The sequence below is a fragment of the Pelophylax lessonae genome, assembly GCF_965119305.1.
Source record: "Pelophylax lessonae genome assembly, chromosome: 3".
Classification (NCBI taxonomy): domain Eukaryota; kingdom Metazoa; phylum Chordata; class Amphibia; order Anura; family Ranidae; genus Pelophylax; species Pelophylax lessonae.
This window is the reverse complement of record NC_138770.1, coordinates 333,712,522-333,738,478: the sequence shown is the minus strand read 5'-3', so window position 1 is coordinate 333,738,478 and position 25,957 is coordinate 333,712,522. Positions and strand designations below refer to the sequence as shown.

Below are 25,957 nucleotides of genomic sequence, written 5' to 3'. Positions count from 1 at the left end.
TTGGTATTGGTATTTATGTGCTGTATGAAAGTTATACTTTGTTATAATTACCTAATTCCAAACTGAATATTATTGTTGTAAAGGCATTTTCAAGTGCCATTAGAATAAATTAAAAAATATGGCATCAGCTATTGTAAACATTACACTGGAACAGAAAAATGTTCTCCTGGCAAGCTTTCTGACTGTATGTTAATACTTGCAGGTGAGGAAAAAGAAAAAGAAAATATGGCATTTTGTGTTTGGGCGTAAAGCCTAAGGCACGGTTAAAAAATCAGAGAAACTATTTTTACTAGCTACATTCCATTTACCAAGTTAATTTTCATTCGTTTTCCTCTTTCAGATATGTCGTTTAGAAATTGAAAACTCTACAGAGCTTAGAAATTGAAAACTGATCAGTTTGAAAATACTGACCTTCTCATTGATATCTAAGCAACAAACAATATGCAACTTTTAAATAATGTATGTAATTGTTTGTAACACTCAGAATGCATCACGTTGAAGACATATATGGTGGGAATTGGTCCTCTTAGGATCCAGAGTAGAGTCTACAGACTACAGGCATGATGTGTGGTTCACAAAACTGGCAAAGTTATGTGAACATTTGCCATATTAAATATAATGCACTGCCTGTCTTTTGAGCTTGGACCAGTTGGGTTAGAATAGCCAACAAGAGGGCATTTGGATCAGACAGCCCCCTCACTATAAAAAAGTAGGTTCTCAGAAGCTATATCATCAATGTGCTTTAGCTGCGATGGGGAAAGCATAAAAGTGCTGCTGAAAAAAGGGCATAGGGAGAGGTAGGGGTGGAGGGAATGTTGGGGGGGGATATTTTTTTTCCTTTGCATCCTTTCCATCCTTTATGCTGCTGATGTTGTGTAGCCTCTTTACAGCTTTTCCCTGTTCACATTTACTACAGAGATAACAAGCCGCATCTTTCCTAATTTTTGTTGGCAACAAATGTTGAGGTTTCCTGCCTTTAAATCACATGTTCTCCCAAAGGAAGCTAAATGCTGCTGTGCTAATGCACATTACCCAGTCATATTTCACTGTTTTCACCATTTAAAAGAGAAACACACACACACAGCACAAGGTCATATTGCTTGCATAGGCAATTGAAAAAAAATCATACCTGGGCTCTGGCTTCCAATGCTTCTGGAAGGCACAGATTATATTTTGGGGCCTCAGAGCTGCCTGCAGGAGTAGCTGGGCACTTGAAATCCAATAAGGAAATGCCCTTCAATGGACAGGATGCAGTGGTGAAGCATGGTCATATCACCAGTGCTTCCTAGAAGCATTGGAAACCATGATTGAAGTATGTATTTTTTTCTTTTTTTAGCAACAGCTTTATTTTTAAATCAGCTTTGCAAGAGATTTCACCTTGGGGGAATTAGCTTTCAATGGAGTGGCCCTTCCATTTTCATGAAATGTCCACTTTAAATGGTGACAACATTGGAATATTCCTGAGTAAGGTGCAACAGCACACCAGTGTTTACTATTCCATAACACCATATACAGCTTAAATCCATCTTCCAAACATGTAATTTGAATGATTGGGGATTTTTACTATATCTCTCTTGAAATAGCATTTAAAAAGGACCCTCTCTCTGCTATAAGTTATTTGGGGTTTGGTAAACGTCCTTTACGACTGTGCCTAGTTCGTCTTGTGCTTTTTTTTGAAAAAAAGTGTTGCCTATTAGCATTGAAAATGGGTAGAATTTAATTTCAAGATTCAGCTCTCATAGACATCAACAAGGTTCACTGCTAAGGGGGAGGGGGAGCTTTTTGTTTCCTCCATCGGGACCCACTTGGCTACGGGATTCATACTCCCAAACGGGACTTCTCAGACGGAAATAGTGGTGATCCAGGGTTAATTCATCGGGTAAGTGGGGTGGCATTTGTCTCCTCTCCCCTCCCTACTCCCCCTATAGTGGGCCTGTACTTGTATTTTTCGGTGGAACTATCTGAGGCAATTTGGACTATCTATGTCTATTCCATTATGGAGATTTATATTTTCAAGCCTTTCCATTTACTTACTTATGGAAAGGTGGGGTCTGTAGGTGCTGTGATGCAGATGCCTATATATAGTCCCCTAGTTGTTGCGGGGATCCCTTTCCTTTCTCCCCCCCCTTCTACCTCTCCTCCTCCACCCCCTCCTTCTTCCCCTTCTTTCTCCCCTCTCTTTCCCCTTCTCTTTTTTTTTCCCTCTCTCTCCCCCCCCCTTTCTCCTCCTTCCTTGTTTCTCCCTTCCCCCCCTTTACATCAGTTCTGATGCCATTTAAACTTTTTGTCCTCATGCCCTCAATAATTTTTTCTTAATTTTTTCTTAATTTTTTTCTTTGTTTGGTCATTCATTTCCCAGATGGTATCCCTCTAGTATGCCTTGGGTCTCTTTGGTGGTGTGGAAGGCTGCCTCTTTGAATGTACCCTGCGGGTATGGGACTCGGCACCTTTCCCTGTCTCCTTGAGTGAGAGGTCTTAGGGTTGTTTCACCCTGATATCCTCGCCCGGTTGCATCCCTCTTGCATGTGGCCCTGTATGGTCTGTAGCGCAGCCAGCATTTCCGGTCTTCTGGTCAAGCACTTTACAGCACAAGTACTTCGGTGAGCATCAAATTCTGTAGTGAACATGTGTTCAAATGCTTATATGTGTATATATTCTTTTGTGATTTTTTGTAACTTACCATTTTCTCTTTCTATGATAGTTAACCAAGGATCACCAAACGGTCTTTGAGAAAGCGCCATTTATGCGAAACGCGTCAGACCGATCCTATTTGGTTATAAACAATGTGATTTGTACTGTTTTTTGTCTTTTAACATTTTCAAGTGTGGAGTTGGCTCCATTTTTACTTATATATGTGTGTTAATCACTACAATAAAGTTTATATATTTCTTTTATTATTTTGTCTGTTAAATTGTTGTTTACAGCAGTTCTGGTGCTCCAAACTAGTTGGTTGTGACAGTCTCCTTACCATCCCTTTTTCTGTCCAGAGGCACAGCGGGGACGCTTCCCCCTTGGGGTAGCGTTCCACTGTCCCCTTTACACATTTTCCTATACATTACCTGGGATTGGAGTTAGCTCACACCAATACTTTACTAGTTTGTCCAACAATACCCTTTCCTTATAAGGTTCACTGCTAAGTTTGGGGTTTGTGGGATTCAAAACAACCCCTTCCTTGGGAATTAAACCTGGGCAGATGCCCTCATCCCTAGACTAGCGGGACAAGTTCTATGAGTCAAAAAGCCAACGTTTCCAAATTACAGCTATGCCTAACTTTTCACTATTTTTTTTGTCAATGGAAACATGTGTCCCTTGGCCCCTTTCCAACATTTTTTTTTTTTTTAGTGCACAGTTAAATTTTTTTACATTTACATTAAAAGAAGAATTCTTTCCTATGCTTACCAGTATAATACAATATGTATTTCTTCAAACATGTACAGCATGGCAGCCTATCCTTAATTTCATGAGGGAACATCTAGCATGTATCTATACCAAAAATGCAAGGCTAGTAATACGTCTTAGTGAAAGCGCTATAAAATATTTATGCCTACAAAATGCCACTTGTGGAGTTGCCCTTAAAGTATTATTTTTTCTGTTGTGTGGAGGCTCATGTCTATTGTTATTATGGGCTGTAAAAACATGGTAGATGTAAGTAAAAAAAACAACAGAAATGCACAGTATTGTTCTTACAGCTCCAACTTAACAGTTTTCTACATTTTATCTGCATAATGCTGTTTTATAGCTTGAACATCTGAAGATTTCTTGTAATAATACCCAGATTTATGACTTCAGACATTGAACATAACTTTGATCTGACACAGTTTGGCTGTAAAATGCTGTGCAAAGTTTTGTTTCTTTTCCTTGAATTAAATTTATTGAATGTCCAAAACCAACACTAAATCAGTCATGATTATGTATTGCAAGATTTCTCTTTTATTAATATGGAAACAATGCAATTGTATAGAAACAATTAAAGCCACCTTGCTAAAAGTAAAATGACGTATGTGGTCTTTAATAATAAAAGAAAATGTCCAAGAAAAATGGAAATCTCCCATTTGGAGTTCTGTAAGCAATGGTATGGACAGCTACCGCGTTCCAGAGAATAGCTGTAAAAAAACAGTGGGAATTAGCAGATGGTCATTGAAGTACAATGTTTTATATTTATTTTCTAACTTTAAAGTGGTGTGGCTGTGCCCATAAAGTCTATGAACTATGGTTCAAGTATTTCTTGGCTAGATATAACTTAAAAGTAAATATGCTATGAGAGAATGTGAAGGTTGTCAATGTTGACCTCTTTTTTCTAGAAAAGCTGCTTGCCTGATCTACATGTTCCAAATTAGAGAGACAGAAGTTTAGCATAGTATCCAGTCAACTAGCATTTTCAGTAGGAGATGAACAATGGCAGTTTCATATTTTTTATGGCAGATCTACCTTAAGTTTTATTAAACATTTGTAAAATAATGGAAACAGTAAATAATATCACAAAGATGTATTTATTAATTATTGTTAACATCTTAATTGCTAGATTTGACTAGTGACAAGATTTTTGGCAAGATTTCTGCAAAGTGAACTTTTCCAATTTTGCCCATTCTTTCCAACTAGTACAGAATGCATTCCTCTTTTTATCAACCTTACTTAAACACTTATCTTACCTAAATACTTATATATCCATATATTTAGTGTACAATAACTGAATCATGTTATTTTCATTTCTTCAGATTTACATTTTCGGCTTCATAGATGGCATGGATAACTTACAAAATTTACACTTTTGTGATGTTTCTACTTCAATATTATGTCTCTTCATCAGAAGATGGTGAAATACGATCAAGTAAGCAAAACACTGCATATTATATAAACAATAATTTGTCTCTGTAATACAAGTTCTTTGATCCATATTGCTTTTATCAGGTTATAAGAGTTTAGTTATTGGGGAAAGGGGGGGGGGGGTAGGGCAGAGATTACTGGTGACTCAAAATGCATTGAATGTAATCTTTTGCTCGTTTTGATTGTTTTCTAACCTAGTATGCCTATTTATTAAAGTCAAGTTTACAGAAGTCTTAGAGGGTCACCAGTTCCAGTCTTTTTTGAAAATACCAACATGAAAACCAGTAGTAAAAAATCACAATGAACAATGTATTTCTAATCCAAATAAAAGGCCAGCTATCATAGGCCTTGACGCAAACATAGAAACATGAACACAGTGGAATTATTCATTACAAGCTTGTAATTCTGTGATCCCGGGTATGCAGCTCTTGTTAACCCACATTTTCGTCTCCTTGGCGTGCCGCACACCACAACCACTGCCAGCACAAGTGGGTTGCTCAGATATATAAACATACAAGTTGGGATAACTTTGTGTTTTAATTATTACCATTGCACAAACATTGTGGAACAATCCTATGCATGTTGCAGCTCCTGTGTGACTATTGCTGTTGTGTGTTGGTTTCAAGAGCCCCATAGCTAGGAAAAATGGACTCTTTTTCATGCACTGTTTTATTAATAAAGAACTTTTAGGTTTTACAACATTGAGTTGGATCCTGGATTATCATCATTGGTGGCACATATATTGATGTACAGTAGTGATCGAAAGTTTGGGCACCCCAGGTAAAAATTTGTATTAATGTGCATAAAGAAGCCAAGGAAAGATGGAAAAATTTCCAAAAGGCATCAAATTACAGATTAGACATTCTTATAATATGTCAACAAAAGTTAGATTTTATTTCCATCATTTACACTTTCAAAATAACAGAAAACAAAAAATGGCATCTGCAAAAGTTTGGGCACCCTGCAGAGTTAATATCTTGTACTGCCCCCTTTGGCAAGTATCACAGCTTGTAAACGCTTTTTGTAGCCAGCCAAGAGTCTTTCAATTCTTGTTTGAGGTATCTTTGCCCATTCTTCCTTACAAAAGTCTTCCAATTCTTTGAGATTTCTGGGCTGTCTGTCACGCACTGCACTTTTAAGGTCTATCCATAGATTTTTAATTATGTTGAGGTCAGGAGCTTGTGAAGGCCATGGCAAAACCTTCAGTTTACGCCTCTTGATGTAATCCCCCGTGGATTTTGAGGTGTGTTTAGGATCATTATCCATTTGTAGAAGCCATCCTCTCTTTAACTTCAGCTTTTTCAAAGATGGCATCAAGTTACCATCCAAAATTTGCTGAAATTTTATTGAATCCATTTTTCCTTCTACTCGTGAGATGCTCCCTGTGCCACTGGCTGCAATACAACCCCAAAGCATGATTGATCCACCCCCATGCTTAACAGTTGGACAGAGGTTCTTTTCATTAAATTCTGTGCCCCTTCTTCTCCAAACGTACCTTTGCTCATTCCGGCCAAAAAGTTCAATTTTAACCACATCAGTCCACAGAACTTGTTTCCAAAATGCATCAGGCTTGTCTATATGTTCATTTGCAAAGTTCAAACGCTGATTTTTGTGGTGAGGACGTAGAAGAGGTTTTCTTCTGATGACTCTTCCATGAAGACCATATTTGTACAAGTGGAGGGGCAAACAAGGAGAAGCGATCTGCCACAGAAGAAGAATTGTCTAGCTAACTCCATCCCTATTAGATATGGTAAGAGGAAAGGGAGGAATATGGGACTTTAATTGAGTGTAGCTAGACATATATGTATGATACTGGTGTAATAAACATGTCCTCATACGGTTCCAAAGGTGGAGACCCATGAAGTACGAGCAATATATATATATGTTAAATAATGTTTGATAATGTTTGATAATGTGACATATAATAATTCAATAAGTCATAAATAATCTGTTCAGTCATAATAGTTGCAAACAATGTTACATATAAGGAATAATATCAGGTCTAAAATCATTATAACAAATAGCATATTTATTGTGAAAACCATTTTTCTATAGATACACAACTTTAACATATACCAATTCATATGACCTAGAAAATGGGGATCCATAGAGGGTTAACACATGATCAAAAATCTAATTTATCTCATTTAACATGATACATTTCAAACATACAGACTGCATATACAGGTCAAATTAATGAGAGAACATACATAGATATACATAACTTATCAATATAACCAAATGGTTTCATAATATAGATAAAAACAACTTGATATAGAACGGTCAATCTCTCATAGTGTAAAATCTTGGGAAACAAAGGGGATGTTTATAAAGTAACCTGAATGGTTATCAGTTGGTTATATAGGGTGTGAATGAAGTTGTTTGGGTGATTTGTCGGCTCGACGCGTTTCGTGGATCTCCGTCCACTCATCAGGAGCATTAAAATATTATTCTGAAAATGAAAATATCAATTAAATTTGGGTAGTAGTATAAGATATGGACTAAAATGGGGAATGTAATGGAATAGACACTACCTTTAAACAGTGTCATCGGTCCAAGAGCAGTCCAGTCTGGCATGGAGAGACAGAGGCTGATCCAAGGGACGCCTGACCCGGGGCTGAAGCATGGATTACAACCCGCATACATAGGGGCAATAGGGGGGAAAGAGGACCCAAAACAAAATTAATATACTGAACAGATCAGTAGGAAGGCTGTAAGAAAGTCACTCCGCAAAGTATTGGTCACAGATCATTGAAGCCAAAGGCAGTCTGAAAATATATATATAAAATTTGAATGAATATCTGGAAATAACTCAACTCAAGAAAAATAGTCTCATACAATTCAATAGTTTATAAATTATATAAAGGGTCCAAAAGTTGAGCCCATAAAGATCTGCCTGTGAGTGACCGGACATAGAAAAGAATAAAGAAGAAAATTTGAGGGGGAGGAAGAGTATGACGTGCATATAGTCAAAAAGGTGACTAGCAAAAGAGTGTTGCATAAGTGAATCGCCCGAGATAAAATGGATTATAAGTTGTAGATATGAATAGGACACAACCATACCATGCAAGAATCGCATGCAATAGGAACCAATGAACCAGAGAAAGTATATTAAGTGATAAATCACCAAGGGTGAAAGAGTGTGTATGAAAAGGGGGGTGATGGAATAACAGTGTGTAGATGCTTGAGAAATTCAGTAAGGGTCACAAAGAACCCATTGATTCAAACATAATATAAGTGAGGAAAAAAAAAAATCCATGAAGGTGAAGGAGGAAGAAGGGGTGCCGGATTGGAAGTGATAAGAGTTAGTAGAAGGTATATGCAAAAGGAGGTGACATGAATATCCAATAAAAGTAGAAGTAGATTAAATAGGTTGAAGTTCGAGTGGAAGTATATACTAGAAGATAGGCTAATTTACCGGAAAATAAAAGGATCAGAAAACGCAAGACAGGTCCGACCACACCGATGTGTCCCAGGGTGAGCGGGAGCAAAAGCCACGCCAGCGCCATGCTGAGCGTCAGTATAAGAAGGCGGCTCAAGTCCCTCCCACATCCGGTCGGTCGGACCGGATGGCGGTGGAAACAGACCGCCCACTGACGTCACCTAAGATGGAAAGAGTTGCCAAGGAAACGCGACACCGTGAGGAGTCATGCACTAGGCAACTCACACATGGCGCCGATGGAAGGCGTGACGCCCCACCCCCGACCCGGATGCCGAAGCATAGACGGGCACGGGGGGGAGGCGGCTGGCCATCCATCGCAGCCCCGGACAGGAAGCCCGAAGCAGCCCAAGTCTCCCATATCCTGACTGGATATAAATAAGCTCAAACACAATATATATATATAAAACGTGTATGTGAACTTTCAATATATATATGAAAAATTCACTGATACTGGGGAATTATTGGAAAATGAGAAATAAAAGGGGGAAAATATTAATATAAAGATAAATGTGAATAATACAATTGATTGTATATTTATATGCTGAATAAAGCACAATGTTATATCTATATCCATGTAACAAATTGAACGTGGCAGATCTACAAAGCGGGTGTCTTCCACCCAAATATCTAGAGGGGCAAACAAGGAGAAGCGATCTGCCACAGAAGAAGAATTGTCTAGCTAACTCCATCCCTATTAGATATGGTAAGAGGAAAGGGAGGAATATGGGACTTTAATTGAGTGTAGCTAGACATATATGTATGATACTGGTGTAATAAACATGTCCTCATACGGTTCCAAAGGTGGAGACCCATGAAGTACGAGCAATATATATATATGTTAAATAATGTTTGATAATGTTTGATAATGTGACATATAATAATTCAATAAGTCATAAATAATCTGTTCAGTCATAATAGTTGCAAACAATGTTACATATAAGGAATAATATCAGGTCTAAAATCATTATAACAAATAGCATATTTATTGTGAAAACCATTTTTCTATAGATACACAACTTTAACATATACCAATTCATATGACCCAGAAAATGGGGATCCATAGAGGGTTAACACATGATCAAAAATCTAATTTATCTCATTTAACATGATACATTTCAAACATACAGACTGCATATACAGGTCAAATTAATGAGAGAACATACATAGATATACATAACTTATCAATATAACCAAATAGTTTCATAATAGAGATAAAAACAACTTGATATAGAACGGTCAATCTTGATATAGAACGATCGCTTCTCCTTGTTTGCCCCTCTACATATTTGGGTGGAAGACACCCGCTTTGTAGATCTGCCACGTTCAATTTGTTACATGGATATAGATATAACATTGTGCTTTATTCAGCATATAAATATACAATCAATTGTATTTTTCACATTTATCTTTATATTAATATTTTCCCCCTTTTATTTCTCATTTTCCAATAATTCCCCAGTATCAGTGAATTTTTCATATATATATTGAAAGTTCACATACACGTTTTATATATATATTGTGTTTGAGCTTATTTATATCCAGTCAGGATATGGGAGACTTGGGCTGCTTCGGGCTTCCTGTCCGGGGCTGCGATGGATGGCCAGCCGCCTCCCCCCCGTGCCCGTCTATGCTTCGGCATCCGGGTCGGGGGTGGGGCGTCACGCCTTCCATCGGCGCCATGTGTGAGTTGCCTAGTGCGTGACTCCTCACGGTGTCGCGTTTCCTTGGCAACTCTTTCCATCTTAGGTGACGTCAGTGGGCGGTCTGTTTCCACCGCCATCCGGTCCGACCGACCGGATGTGGGAGGGACTTGAGCCGCCTTTCTTATACTGACGCTCAGCATGGCGCTGGCGTGGCTTTTGCTCCCGCTCACCCTGGGACACATCGGTGTGGTCGGACCTGTCTTGCGTTTTCTGATCCTTTTATTTTCCGGTAAATTAGCCTATCTTCTAGTATATACTTCCACTCGAACTTCAACCTATTTAATCTACTTCTACTTTTATTGGATATTCATGTCACCTCCTTTTGCATATACCTTCTACTAACTCTTATCACTTCCAATCCGGCACCCCTTCTTCCTCCTTCACCTTCATGGATTTTTTTTTTTCCTCACTTATATTATGTTTGAATCAATGGGTTCTTTGTGACCCTTACTGAATTTCTCAAGCATCTACACACTGTTATTCCATCACCCCCCTTTTCATACACACTCTTTCACCCTTGGTGATTTATCACTTAATATACTTTCTCTGGTTCATTGGTTCCTATTGCATGCGATTCTTGCATGGTATGGTTGTGTCCTATTCATATCTACAACTTATAATCCATTTTATCTCGGGCGATTCACTTATGCAACACTCTTTTGCTAGTCACCTTTTTGACTATATGCACATCATACTCTTCCTCCCCCTCAAATTTTCTTCTTTATTCTTTTCTATGTCCGGTCACTCACAGGCAGATCTTTATGGGCTCAACTTTTGGACCCTTTATATAATTTATAAACTATTGAATTGTATGAGACTATTTTTCTTGAGTTGAGTTATTTCCAGATATTCATTCAAATTTTATATATATATTTTCAGACTGCCTTTGGCTTCAATGATCTGTGACCAATACTTTGCGGAGTGACTTTCTTACAGCCTTCCTACTGATCTGTTTAGTATATTAATTTCGTTTTGGGTCCTCTTTCCCCCCTATTGCCCCTATGTATGCGGGTTGTAATCCATGCTTCAGCCCCGGGTCAGGCGTCCCTTGGATCAGCCTCTGTCTCTCCATGCCAGACTGGACTGCTCTTGGACCGATGACACTGTTTAAAGGTAGTGTCTATTCCATTACATTCCCCATTTTAGTCCATATCTTATACTACTACCCAAATTTAATTGATATTTTCATTTTCAGAATAATATTTTAATGCTCCTGATGAGTGGACGGAGATCCACGAAACGCGTCGAGCCGACAAATCACCCAAACAACTTCATTCACACCCTATATAACCAACTGATAACCATTCAGGTTACTTTATAAACATCCCCTTTGTTTCCCAAGATTTTACACTATAAGAGATTGACCGTTCTATATCAAGTTGTTTTTATCTCTATTATGAAACTATTTGGTTATATTGATAAGTTATGTATATCTATGTATGTTCTCTCATTAATTTGACCTGTATATGCAGTCTGTATGTTTGAAATGTATCATGTTAAATGAGATAAATTAGATTTTTGATCATGTGTTAACCCTCTATGGATCCCCATTTTCTGGGTCATATGAATTGGTATATGTTAAAGTTGTGTATCTATAGAAAAATGGTTTTCACAATAAATATGCTATTTGTTATAATGATTTTAGACCTGATATTATTCCTTATATGTAACATTGTTTGCAACTATTATGACTGAACAGATTATTTATGACTTATTGAATTATTATATGTCACATTATCAAACATTATCAAACATTATTTAACATATATATATATTGCTCGTACTTCATGGGTCTCCACCTTTGGAACCGTATGAGGACATGTTTATTACACCAGTATCATACATATATGTCTAGCTACACTCAATTAAAGTCCCATATTCCTCCCTTTCCTCTTACCATATTTGTACAAGTATCTCTTTATAGTGGAATAGTGTACCACAACAGTGTCTGCCAGATCTTTCTGGAGGGATTGTGCAGTCAAACGTGGGTTTTGAATTGTTTTTCTCACAATCCTGCGAGCTGTTCTGTCTGATATTTTTCTTGGTCTTCCAGATCTTGCTTTAACTTCCACTGTTCCTGATGACTGCCATTTCTTAATTACATTCCGAACAGAGGATATTGACATCTGAAAATGCTTTGCTATCTTTTTATAGCCTTCTCCAGCTTTGTGAGCGTCAACTATTTTCAGTTTCAGTTTTCTAGACAACTGCTTAGAAGATCCCATGGTGCTGATTGTTGGGGCAAGGACAGATGAGTCTGGGCATTTAAAACCTTTGAGACTGACATCACCTGGTCACTGGCAGGTCTCAGCCTTGCAAAGGGGGCAGTGCATGCTATAAATTCTGCAGGGTGCCCAAACTTTTGCAGACGCCATTGTTTTGTTTTCTGTAATTTTGAAAGTGTCAATGATGGAAATAGAATCTAACTTTTGTTGACATATTATAAGAATGTCTAATCTGTAATTTGATGCCTTTTGGAGATTTTTCCATCTTTCCTTGACTTCTTTATGCACATTAATACACATTTTTACCTGGGGTGCCCAAAACTTTCGATCAACACTTCTCAACACCTACTCAGGCAGTTCCTGGGTGCTTTCTTTGCCCAAGTGAACTTGCATATGGTTTCAACTGAAGGAAATATGTATCTTCTTACAACTTAAAATGAACCTTGTAGAATTACTAGAAAATTCCATAGACACTTGGTCGAGGGAGTGTATTACAATATTGATGTCATATGTGTCTTTAACCAGTTGCCGACCAGCTCCTGTATATTTACTGCGGCAGGCTGGCTCGTACAGGCAAAACAACGTAAATCTACGTTGCTCGCCTGGGAGGAGCTAGGGGGCGAGCGCGCGCCGCCGATGGCGCGCTCCTGGCCCAGATCGTCAGCGGGGAAGCTGATGCGTGTGTCAGGCAGCTCTGATTGCCTCCTGACACCCGCGATCACTCCCCTCAGAGAGAGAAGGACGGTCGGCTGTTGTAAACACAGCCGACCGTCCTTCTCCCTGAAATGGTCACAGAGCTCATGTGATCCTGCTATATAGGATCACATGTCTCTGTTGTCATCTCAGAAGCCACACCCTCCCACAGTTAGAATCACTCCCCTAGGGTCACATTTAACGCCTTGATCACCTATACTGTTAACCCCTTCCCTGCCAGTGTCATTATTACACATAACAGTGCATATTTTTAGCACTGATTACTGTAGTAATGTCACTGGTACCCCCTAAAGTGTCACAAATGTCAGTTAGGGGTCCGATCTGTCCGCCGCAATGTCGCAGTCCCGCAAAAAATCGCAGATCGCAGCCATTACTAGTAATAAAAAAAAAAAAACATTAAAAATTACATAAATCTTTCCTGTAGTTAGTAGACGTGAAAACTTTTGCGCAAACCAATCAAAATGCGGTTTTTGCGATTTTTTTTACCAAAAATATGTAGCAGAAAACAAATTGGCCTAAAATGTAAAAAAAAAAATATTTTTAAATTGTCTTTTTTGAGAATGTAAAAAATATTGTTTTTTTTTTTTTTTCAAAATTGTCGCTCTTTTTTTGTTTATAGCGCAAAAAATCGCACAGGTGATCAAATACCACCAAAAAAAAGCCCTATTTGTGGGAAAAGAAGGACATCAATTTTATTTGGGTACAGTGTAGCACAGCCGCGCAATTGTCCTTTAGAGTAACGCAGTGCCGAATCGCAAAATGGGGCCTGATCATTAAGGGGGCAAATCCTTCCGGTCTTAAATTGGTTAATGGTGTCCTGACATCATAAGAGGTTTTATAAGGATTATTCATTTTTGCGCTGTTGTCCTGTTAGAGCTGAACTTTACGAGGTATGCTGGAATTTGCAGTTCCATTAGAGATGGAGGCAAATTCTCCTAAACCAAATGTGTGAAGATTTATTTATTTTATCCACTGATATTTGACCTCAGTAACATAGTTAATGGATCAGCTTACTGACATAAACCCAAGAGTCTAAACAATTACTTTAGTATAATTCAGAAGATAGCATTTACAGATGTTGCTTGCTTCAATGTGAAAAGAGGTGATATTCTTATGTTTCCCTTGTGAATTGGACACCTTCTGGTTTTTGAAGATTTTATTTTAGGGCATTTCTTTTGTTTGGCTCAATTGATTGGCAATGGCTTTTGATGTTTCAGATTACTTTTTTCCATCTCATTTCTTTGTTGCACTTCTAGGGATTTATATTGTTGAATAAGTATATGCTGGATAAATGAAAGCTTCCACTGAATTACCATAGAAAATCAATATGGAACATAGAGTTATACAGTATTTATGATACTTCAGTGTATCCCAGTATAAAATAGTATTACAAAAAAAAGCCAGAGAAGAGTCCATCTAAACTAGAGGTTGACAATTTGCTAGATTTTAAATGCTTTGCATGTGGTACCACTGTTTTCAAAGACTGAAATTACATGTTTTCAATTTTTTCTTAACAATACTCCAGGTTAAGTTAGCTAAGGCTCAAATATATAATTAATACAGAAGCTGTATTGTTTAATAACCGATAATTGATAAAACATGCATTTATTAAATTTTCAGTGCTAGAAGTGTCAAATAAAAGGGTCACACAAAACAGATTGGACTGTTAGTGGGGGACTCAAAATAACTGGAACTATTAGTTAGGGTTTTTACCATGTCAGCATTTTTACCCAAGTGCCCTATTTTAAACGGGGACATGTTTGCAGTATTATTTATAGTAGCAACACAACAAAAGAAAGGACTATATTTTGAAAAACTACTACTATTCTGTTGAATGAGTATTTGTGTATTTGTCATCTACACAGCTTTTTGTAAACCTATGTTTATAATCCATTACAATTAACTAAATAAATAATAAAAAAAAAACATTAAATGGACCTTACTTGTCAAACAACTCTGAATGGTCACCAGTATTATATTGGTTATATATATATTTTTTTCCCCCTTTCTGTATGTATGTTTTGTAATGTTAACATGTCAATCACAAATGTTCCTTTTTTAGACTTTAATAAAATTTGTCAATTTTTACATATATGAAGTTGTATATTTTTGAGTATGATACCAGAAAAAGTCCCCTTAAGCCACCAATGTCCCTAGCAGGAGTTGGTTGTTCTAGAAGCTGTACTGTATCTCCCATGAATGAGGAGCATTTTAAAAATGGAGGATGGGTGGATGCATGAAAGGTCCACCTACTTCATTTATAGAGTTATTTTCATTCATAGAAACTATAGTACAGTTTGTATGATTTGAGGAGGGGAAAGAAAAGGACTTGCATAGTTTGCACGCTTGATGAGTGCTCGTGACTAGGGTTGAGCGGACACCTAGATGTCCGTGTTCGACGGGTTCGGCCGAACTTTAAAAAAAAGTCCGGGTCCGTGTCCCGGACTTTTACCGAACTTTTCCCGGACACCGAACCCCATTGAAGTCAATGGGGACCCGAACTTTAAGGCACTAAAATGGCTCTAAAACACCAAAGGAAAGGGCTAGAGTGCTGCAAATGGCAGCAAAACGTAATTAAGAGCATGGCAAGTGCTCTGCAAACAAATGTGGATAGGGAAATAACTTAAAACAACAAAAAAAAACAGAAAAATAAAACAATGTTCTTCTTCATCTCTGAAGGACGAGGCCCATATGGAGTAGGAGGGAGGTTGAGGTGGTGGTGGATGTGGCGGTGACATAGGCGTGCGCACAGGGTGTGCTGGGTGTGCCTGGGCACACCCTAATCACCTAGGGCACATAGCATTGCCAGTGAGGAGATGGGAAAGATCTCCCTGGGACCTGCTCTGCTCTATTTCTCCTTGCCTACAGGTACATGGCCCCGATACATTACTCTCCCTGCTGGCAAACACATGCATGTGTATTTCAACTTTGGGGTGCACACCTTAATGCAATAGGCTGCGCACACCTATGGGCGGTGTAGGTGGAAGCGGCGGTGGAGGAGGACCAGGGCCGGATTAACAGCATCATGGGCTTGGTGCTGAGGATTTTGAAGGGCCTTAAGGGCCGTGCCTTGCCATGCACCCAGAGGAGGAAGGGTGCAGCCATGCATGCCTAATTCAACATGGGATGCTGTCTCTGAAGCCCATAAACACATCCATGCATCGCCAACTGTCCCTCCTTGTCCGGCCTTCACGCTGTGTGGGGAGGTTCTGAGGGTGCTGCCTGGGGAAGCGAGCATAGAAGCCAGACTTCTGTGTTTACAAGTGACAGAAGAGCGGTAACAGTGAATATGGCCAACCCGGGGCCTATATAAAAGGTAGGGGCCTGGAGCTGCAGCTCCAATAGCCCCTACATTAATCTGGCCCTGAGGAGGAGGACGAGGTAGCCAACACTGCTTCTTTTCAAAAATTTTAAATGAGGGTACACCCCAAAAGAGTGAGAAAGAGCAAAAATGGAACAATGGGTGGGTAAGGTCGGTATCCATTGCTATTCTGCATAAGGTACGGAAAAGTCCCGTGGGATCCATGCCTGGTTCATTTTAATGAACGTGAGCTTGTCCACATTGTCTCTGGACAGGCGGCTGCGCTTGTCTGTTATAACGCCCCCAGCCGTGCTAAATACCCGTTCAGATAATACACTGGCTGCAGGGCACGCCAGCACCTCCAAGGCGTAAAGGGCAAGCTCAGGCCATGTGCCCAATTTGGAGACCCAGAAGTTGAAGGGGGCAGACCCGTCATTCACTACATGTAGGCGTGTGCACACATACTGCTCCACCATGTTGGTAAAATGCTGCCTCCTGCTAAGACGTTCCATCTGAGCTGCTGGTGCTGCTGTTTGTTGTGGCGTGCTGACAAAGCTTTTCCACATTTCGGCCATGCTAACCCTGCCTTCTGAGGTGCTGGTGGTGCCCTGGTTGCGTTGGCGACCTCCTCCTCCTCCTCCTCTGCCTTGTGCTTCCACTGTGGCCCCGCTGTCAGATGGGAATGCCAGCAGCATGGCGTCTACCAGCGTGCGCTTGTACTCGCGCATCTTGCGATCGCGCTCCAGTGAGTGAATTAAGGACGGTACGTTGTCCTTGTAACGGGGATCCAGCAGCGTGGCCACCCAGTAATCAGCACAAGTTAGAATGTGGGCAACTCGGCGGTCGTTGTGGAGACACTGCAGCATGTAATCGCTCATGTGTGCCAGGCTGCCCAGAGGCGACGAAAGGCTGTCCTCTGTGGGAGGTGTATCGTCCGTGTCCTCTGTATCCCCCCAGCCACGCACCAGTGATGGCCATGAGCTGGCCTGGGTGCCACCCTGCTGTGAACATGGTTCCATCTCCTCCTCCAGCTCCTCCTCCTCCTCATCCTCCTCATCCTCCAGAACTGTGCCCCTGCTGGACAATTGCGTCCCTGGCGTTTGCGTGTGCAGGAACCCACCCTCGGAGCCCCTTGCGAATGACTGCCCTGAAAGCCTTGGAAATGTTACCTCTTCATCCTCCTCCTCCTCCTCATCCTGTGCCACATCCTCTTCCATCATCGCCCGAATTGTTTTTTCAAGGAGGCATAGAAGTGGGATAGTTAAGCTGAGAACGGCGTCATTGCCACTGGCCATGTTGGTGGAGTACTCAAAACAGCGCAACAAGGCACACAGGTCTCGCATGGAGGCCCAGTTATTGGTGGTGAAGTGGTGCTGTTCCGCAGAGCGACTCACGCGTGCGTGCTGCAGCTGAAACTCCACTATGGCCTGCTGCTGCTCGCACAGTCTTTCCAGCATGTGCAAGGTGGAGTTCCACCTTGTGGGCACGTCACATATGAGGCGGTGAGCGGGAAGGCCGAAGTTACGCTGCAGCGCTGCCAGGCGAGCAGCAGCAGGGTGAGAACGCCGAAAGTGCGCACAAACGGCCCGCACTTTCTGCAGCAGCTCTGACATATCGGGGTAGTTTTTAAGGAACCTCTGCACCACCAAATTCAGCACATGCGCCAGGCAAGGGATGTGCGTCAAACCGGCTAGGCCCAGAGCTGCTATGAGATTTCGCCCGTTATCGCACACCACCAGGCCGGGCTTGAGGCTCGCTGGCAGCAACCACTCATTTGTCTGCTGTTCCATGCTCCTCCACAACTCCTGCGCGGTGTGTGGTTTGTCCCCCAAACAGGCAAGTTGTAAAACTGCCTGCTGTCGTTTACCCCTGGCCGTGCTGAAGTTGGTGGTGAAGGTGTTACGCTGTCCGGATGAGGAGGCGGTAGAGGATGAGGAAGCGGAGTAGGATGAGTTAGGAACAGGAGGCAAACTGAAGCGCCCTGCAATCCTCGGTGGTGGAAGGACATGCGCCAAATTGCTATCCGCCTCAGGCCCATCCGCCACTGCATTTACCCAGTGTGCCGTTAGGGAGATATAACGCCCCTGACCGTGCTTACTGGTCCACGTATCCGTAGTTAGGTGGACCTTGGCACAGATGGCGTTGCGCAGTGCACACCTGATATTTTCCCCCACTTGGTTGTGCAGGGAAGGGATGGCTTGCCTGGAAAAGTAGTGGCGGCTGGGCACGACGTACTGTGGGACAGCCACCGACATAAGGTTTTTAAAACTGTGCGTCTCCACCAGACGGAATGACAGCATTTCAAAGGCCAATAATTTTGAAATGCTGGCATTCAGGGCCAGGGATCGCGGGTGGGTAGGGGGGTACTTCCTCTTCCTCTCAAGTGTTTGGGAGATGGAAAGCTGAACGCTTCCACGGGACATTGTGGAGATGGTTGTTGGTGACCCAGGTGGTGGTGTTGCTGACAGATCGTCTGTTTGCGGGGTGGCAGGTGCCGGTATCACTACAGATGTGGCTGGAGCGGCCGAGACTGCAGCAGAAGAGGAAGCAGGATGAGCCAGAGACGTTTCTTGGTTTTGAAGGTGTGTACTCCACTGCAGCTCGTGCTTTGCACTTAGATGCCTGATCATGCAGGTTGTGCTCAGGTTGAGAAGGTTTATGCCTCGCTTCAAGCTCTGATTGCACAGGGTGCAAACCACTCGTGTCCTGTCATCAGCACATTTTCTAAAGAACTTCCACGCTAGAGAACTCCTTTGAGCTGACTTTGGTGCGCTCGTTCCCTTGCTGCGTTGGGCGGTAGCGGGCGTAGTGTCTAGGGCACGGCCGCTCCGCTTCTGCACCCTGCTCCCTCTTCTGCTGTGCTGGTGGCTCTGTGCGACCACCGCCTCTTCCTCCAAACTACTCAGGTCACCTGCATGACGTTCATTCCATGTGGGGTCGAGGACCTCATCGTCCTCCACATCATCTTCCACCCAGTCTTCACCCCTGCCCTCCTTGTCGGTCTCCACAATGCTGAACGCCGCAGCAGTTGGCACCTGCGTTTCGTCATCATCGGAGACGTGCTGCGATGATCCTTGCATGTACTCATCTTGAGAAATAAGTGGTTGGGCATCGCTGCACTCAATCTCTTCCACTTCTGGGGCAGGGCTAGGTGGATGGCCCTGGGAAACCCTGCTGACAGAGTCCTCAAAAAGAATAAGAGACTGCTGTATGGCTTGGGGCTCAGACTGCTGGCCTGATTTGCAAGGGGGTGAGGTGAAAGACGGTTGGACATTGGCTGCAGGTGCCAACTCTGACCTTTCTGCAGTAGACTGGGTGGGAGACAATGTGAAGGAACTGGAGGCACTGTCAGCAGCAAACCAATCTACTATCGCCTCAACTTGTTCTGGCCTCATCACTTCTAGGGGCGTTTGATGCCCTACCAAATACTGATGCAGGTTCTGTCGCCTACTCACACTTGAGGAAGGTGTTTCACTTGTGCGTGTAGCTGGCACAGATCGACCACGTCCTCTCCTTGCAACAGGAGCTCTACCAGCAGCACCACGACCCAGGCCACGGCCCTTATTTGACGGTCTCCTCATATTTCTGTAATTTAAGATCTTGCCCTAGAAAGGTTTTTATTGAATAGCGGAATAGGAAATATGATCCAAAAAAGTGTATGTATCTCGCACGTACAAAACCACACTAGGCCCCAATTACTATTGTTTCTACCCCTAAAAGGATGGATGAGGAGTAGGAGGAGTATGGAACAGACAGCACCCTCAAATCTTCAGAAGTATGAGATGAACCCCAAAAACTTGGAAAGGTGGATCTCACACGTACCGACACAGACTATCCCGCAATTCAATTGATCCTCAAAGGTTTTTATTGAATAGCGGAATAGGAAATATGATCAAAAAAAGTGTATGTATCTCGCACGTACACAACCACACTAGGCCCCAATTACTATTGTTTGTACCCCTAAAAGGATGGATGAGGAGTAGGAGGAGGAGTATGGAACAGGCAGCACCCTCAAATCTTCAGAAGTATGAGATGAACCCCAAAAACTTGGAAAGGTGGATCTCACACGTACCGACACAGACTATCCCGCAATTCAATTGATCCTCAAAGGTTTTTATTGAATAGCGGAATAGGAAATATGATCAAAAAAAGTGTATGTATCTCGCACGTACACAACCACACTAGGCCCCAATTACTATTGTTTGTACCCCTAAAAGGATGGTTGAGCAGTAGGAGCAGGAGTATGGAACAGGCAGCACCCTCAAATCTTCAGAAGTATGAGATGAACCCCAACAACTTGGAAAGGTGGATCTCACACGTACCGACACAGACTATCTCGCAATTGAATTGATCCCCAAAGGTTTTAATTGAATAGCGGAATAGAAAATATGATCAAAAAGAAAGTGTATGTATCTCGCACGTACACCACCACACTAGGCCCCAACTACTATTGTTTGTACCCCTAAAAGGATGGTTGAGCAGTAGGAGGAGGAGTATGGAACAGGCAGCACCCTCAAATCTTCAGAAGTATGAGATGAACCCCAAAAACTTGGAAAGGTGGATCTCTCTCACACGTACCAACACAGACTATCCCCCAATTTAACTGATCCCCAAAGGTTTTTGATTAAATAGCGGAATAGAAAATATGATCCAAAAAAAGTGTATGTATATCACACGTACACAACCACACTAGGCCCCAATTACTATTGTTTGTACCCCTAAAAGGCTAGATGAGGAGTAGGGGGGGTATGGAACAGGCAGCACCCTCAAACCTTCAGAAGTATGAGATGAACCCCAACAACTTGGAAAGGTGGATCTCTCTCACACGTACCAACACAGACTATCCCCCAATTTAACTGATCCCCAAAGGTTTTTGATTAAATAGCGGAATAGAAAATATGATCCAAAAAAAGTGTATGTATATCACACGTACACAACCACACTGGGCCCCAATTACTATTGTTTGTACCCCTAAAAGGCTAGATGAGGAGGAGGGGGAGTATGGAACAGGCAGCACCCTCAAACCTTCAGAAGTATGAGATGAACCCCAACAACTTGGAAAGGTGGATCTCTCTCACACGTACCAACACAGACTATCCCCCAATTTAACTGATCCCCAAAGGTTTTTGATTAAATAGCGGAATAGAAAATATGATCCAAAAAAAGTGTATGTATATCACACGTACACAACCACACTAGGCCCCAATTACTATTGTTTGTACCCCTAAAAGGCTAGATGAGGAGTAGGGGGGGTATGGAACAGGCAGCACCCTCAAACCTTCAGAAGTATGAGATGAACCCCAACAACTTGGAAAGGTGGATCTCTCTCACACGTACCAACACAGACTATCCCCCAATTTAACTGATCCCCAAAGGTTTTTGATTAAATAGCGGAATAGAAAATATGATCCAAAAAAAGTGTATGTATATCACACGTACACAACCACACTAGGCCCCAATTACTATTGTTTGTACCCCAAAAAGGCTAGGAGTAGGGGGAGTATGGAACAGGCAGCACCCTCAAACCTTCAGAAGTATGAGATGAACCCCAACAACTTGGAAAGGTGGATCTCTCTCACACGTACCAACACAGACTATCCCCCAATTTAACTGATCCCCAAAGGTTTTTGATTAAATAGCGGAATAGAAAATATGATCCAAAAAAAGTGTATGTATATCACACGTACACAACCACACTAGGCCCCAATTACTATTGTTTGTACCCCTAAAAGGCTAGATGAGGAGTAGGGGGAGTATGGAACAGGCAGCACCCTCAAACCTTCAGAAGTATGAGATGAACCCCAACAACTTGGAAAGGTGGATCTCTCTCACACGTACCAACACAGACTATCCCCCAATTTAACTGATCCCCAAAGGTTTTTGATTAAATAGCGGAATAGAAAATATGATCCAAAAAAAGTGTATGTATATCACACGTACACAACCACACTAGGCCCCAATTACTATTGTTTGTACCCCTAAAAGGCTAGATGAGGAGTAGGGGGGGTATGGAACAGGCAGCACCCTCAAATCTTCAGAAGTATGAGATGAACCCCAAAAACTTGGAAAGGTGGATCTCTCTCACACGTACCAACACAGACTATCCCCCAATTTAACTGATCCCCAAAGGTTTTTGATTAAATAGCGGAATAGAAAATATGATCCAAAAAAAGTGTATGTATATCACACGTACACAACCACACTAGGCCCCAATTACTATTGTTTGTACCCCTAAAAGGCTAGATGAGGAGTAGGGGGGGTATGGAACAGGCAGCACCCTCAAACCTTCAGAAGTATGAGATGAACCCCAACAACTTGGAAAGGTGGATCTCTCTCACACGTACCAACACAGACTATCCCCCAATTTAACTGATCCCCAAAGGTTTTTGATTAAATAGCGGAATAGAAAATATGATCCAAAAAAAGTGTATGTATATCACACGTACACAACCACACTAGGCCCCAATTACTATTGTTTGTACCCCTAAAAGGCTAGGAGTAGGGGGAGTATGGAACAGGCAGCACCCTCAAACCTTCAGAAGTATGAGATGAACCCCAACAACTTGGAAAGGTGGATCTCTCTCACACGTACCAACACAGACTATCCCCCAATTTAACTGATCCCCAAAGGTTTTTGATTAAATAGCGGAATAGAAAATATGATCCAAAAAAAGTGTATGTATATCACACGTACACAACCACACTAGGCCCCAATTACTATTGTTTGTACCCCTAAAAGGCTAGATGAGGAGTAGGGGGAGTATGGAACAGGCAGCACCCTCAAACCTTCAGAAGTATGAGATGAACCCCAACAACTTGGAAAGGTGGATCTCTCTCACACGTACCAACACAGACTATCCCCCAATTTAACTGATCCCCAAAGGTTTTTGATTAAATAGCGGAATAGAAAATATGATCCAAAAAAAGTGTATGTATATCACACGTACACAACCACACTAGGCCCCAATTACTATTGTTTGTACCCCTAAAAGGCTAGATGAGGAGTAGGGGGGGTATGGAACAGGCAGCACCCTCAAATCTTCAGAAGTATGAGATGAACCCCAAAAACTTGGAAAGGTGGATCTCTCTCACACGTACCAACACAGACTATCCACCAATTTAACTGATCCCCAAAGGTTTTTGATTAAATAGCGGAATAGAAAATATGATCCAAAAAAAGTGTATGTATATCACACGTACACAACCACACTAGGCCCCAATTACTATTGTTTGTACCCCTAAAAGGCTAGATGAGGAGTAGGGGGAGTATGGAACAGGCAGCACCCTCAAACCTTCAGAAGTATGAGATGAACCCCAACAACTTGGAAAGGTGGATCTCTCTCACACGTACCAACACAGACTATCCCCCAATTTAACTGATCCCCAAAGGTTTTTGATTAAATAGCGGAATAGAAAATATGATCCAAAAAAAGTGTATGTATATCACACGTACACAACCACACTGGGCCCCAATTACTATTGTTTGTACCCCTAAAAGGCTAGATGAGGAGTAGGGGGAGTATGTAACAGGCAGCACCCTCAAACCTTCAGAAGTATGAGATGAACCCCAACAACTTGGAAAGGTGGATCTCTCTCACACGTACCAACACAGACTATCCCCCAATTTAACTGATCCCCAAAGGTTTTTGATTAAATAGCGGAATAGAAAATATGATCCAAAAAAAGTGTATGTATATCACACGTACACAACCACACTAGGCCCCAATTACTATTGTTTGTACCCCTAAAAGGCTAGATGAGGAGTAGGGGGGGTATGGAACAGGCAGCACCCTCAAACCTTCAGAAGTATGAGATGAACCCCAACAACTTGGAAAGGTGGATCTCTCTCACACGTACCAACACAGACTATCCCCCAATTTAACTGATCCCCAAAGGTTTTTGATTAAATAGCGGAATAGAAAATATGATCCAAAAAAAGTGTATGTATATCACACGTACACAACCACACTAGGCCCCAATTACTATTGTTTGTACCCCTAAAAGGCTAGATGAGGAGTAGGGGGAGTATGGAACAGGCAGCACCCTCAAACCTTCAGAAGTATGAGATGAACCCCAACAACTTGGAAAGGTGGATCTCTCTCACACGTACCAACACAGACTATCCCCCAATTTAACTGATCCCCAAAGGTTTTTGATTAAATAGCGGAATAGAAAATATGATCCAAAAAAAGTGTATGTATATCACACGTACACAACCACACTAGGCCCCAATTACTATTGTTTGTACCCCTAAAAGGCTAGATGAGGAGTAGGGGGAGTATGGAACAGGCAGCACCCTCAAACCTTCAGAAGTATGAGATGAACCCCAACAACTTGGAAAGGTGGATCTCTCTCACACGTACCAACACAGACTATCCCCCAATTTAACTGATCCCCAAAGGTTTTTGATTAAATAGCGGAATAGAAAATATGATCCAAAAAAAGTGTATGTATATCACACGTACACAACCACACTAGGCCCCAATTACTATTGTTTGTACCCCTAAAAGGCTAGATGAGGAGTAGGGGGGGTATGGAACAGGCAGCACCCTCAAACCTTCAGAAGTATGAGATGAACCCCAACAACTTGGAAAGGTGGATCTCTCTCACATGTACCAACACAGACTATCCCCCAATTTAACTGATCCCCAAAGGTTTTTGATTAAATAGCGGAATAGAAAATATGATCCAAAAAAAGTGTATGTATATCACACGTACACAACCACACTAGGCCCCAATTACTATTGTTTGTACCCCTAAAAGGCTAGATGAGGAGTAGGGGGGGGTATGGAACAGGCAGCACCCTCAAACCTTCAGAAGTATGAGATGAACCCCAACAACTTGGAAAGGTGGATCTCTCTCACACGTACCAACACAGACTATCCCCCAATTTAACTGATCCCCAAAGGTTTTTGATTAAATAGCGGAATAGAAAATATGATCCAAAAAAAGTGTATGTATATCACACGTACACAACCACACTAGGCCCCAATTACTATTGTTTGTACCCCTAAAAGGCTAGGAGTAGGGGGAGTATGGAACAGGCAGCACCCTCAAACCTTCAGAAGTATGAGATGAACCCCAACAACTTGGAAAGGTGGATCTCTCTCACACGTACCAACACAGACTATCCCCCAATTTAACTGATCCCCAAAGGTTTTTGATTAAATAGCGGAATAGAAAATATGATCCAAAAAAAGTGTATGTATATCACACGTACACAACCACACTAGGCCCCAATTACTATTGTTTGTACCCCTAAAAGGCTAGATGAGGAGTAGGGGGAGTATGGAACAGGCAGCACCCTCAAACCTTCAGAAGTATGAGATGAACCCCAACAACTTGGAAAGGTGGATCTCTCTCACACGTACCAACACAGACTATCCCCCAATTTAACTGATCCCCAAAGGTTTTTGATTAAATAGCGGAATAGAAAATATGATCCAAAAAAAGTGTATGTATATCACACGTACACAACCACACTAGGCCCCAATTACTATTGTTTGTACCCCTAAAAGGCTAGATGAGGAGTAGGGGGGGTATGGAACAGGCAGCACCCTCAAATCTTCAGAAGTATGAGATGAACCCCAAAAACTTGGAAAGGTGGATCTCTCTCACACGTACCAACACAGACTATCCCCCAATTTAACTGATCCCCAAAGGTTTTTGATTAAATAGCGGAATAGAAAATATGATCCAAAAAAAGTGTATGTATATCACACGTACACAACCACACTAGGCCCCAATT

General features: G+C 41.7%; 1 protein-coding gene across 1 annotated transcript in view; it reads left to right on the top strand.

The window, feature by feature from the left end:
• The window catches only part of COL21A1 (collagen type XXI alpha 1 chain), a 342,213-nt gene that overhangs the window by 124,075 nt on the left and 192,181 nt on the right, over nucleotides 1–25,957 (top strand). The window contains exon 2 of the mRNA XM_082251479.1: nucleotides 4,716–4,828. Coding sequence (XP_082107605.1) covers nucleotides 4,738–4,828 — 91 coding nt within the window. The 5' untranslated portion in view covers nucleotides 4,716–4,737. The remainder of the gene's footprint in view (nucleotides 1–4,715; nucleotides 4,829–25,957) is intronic.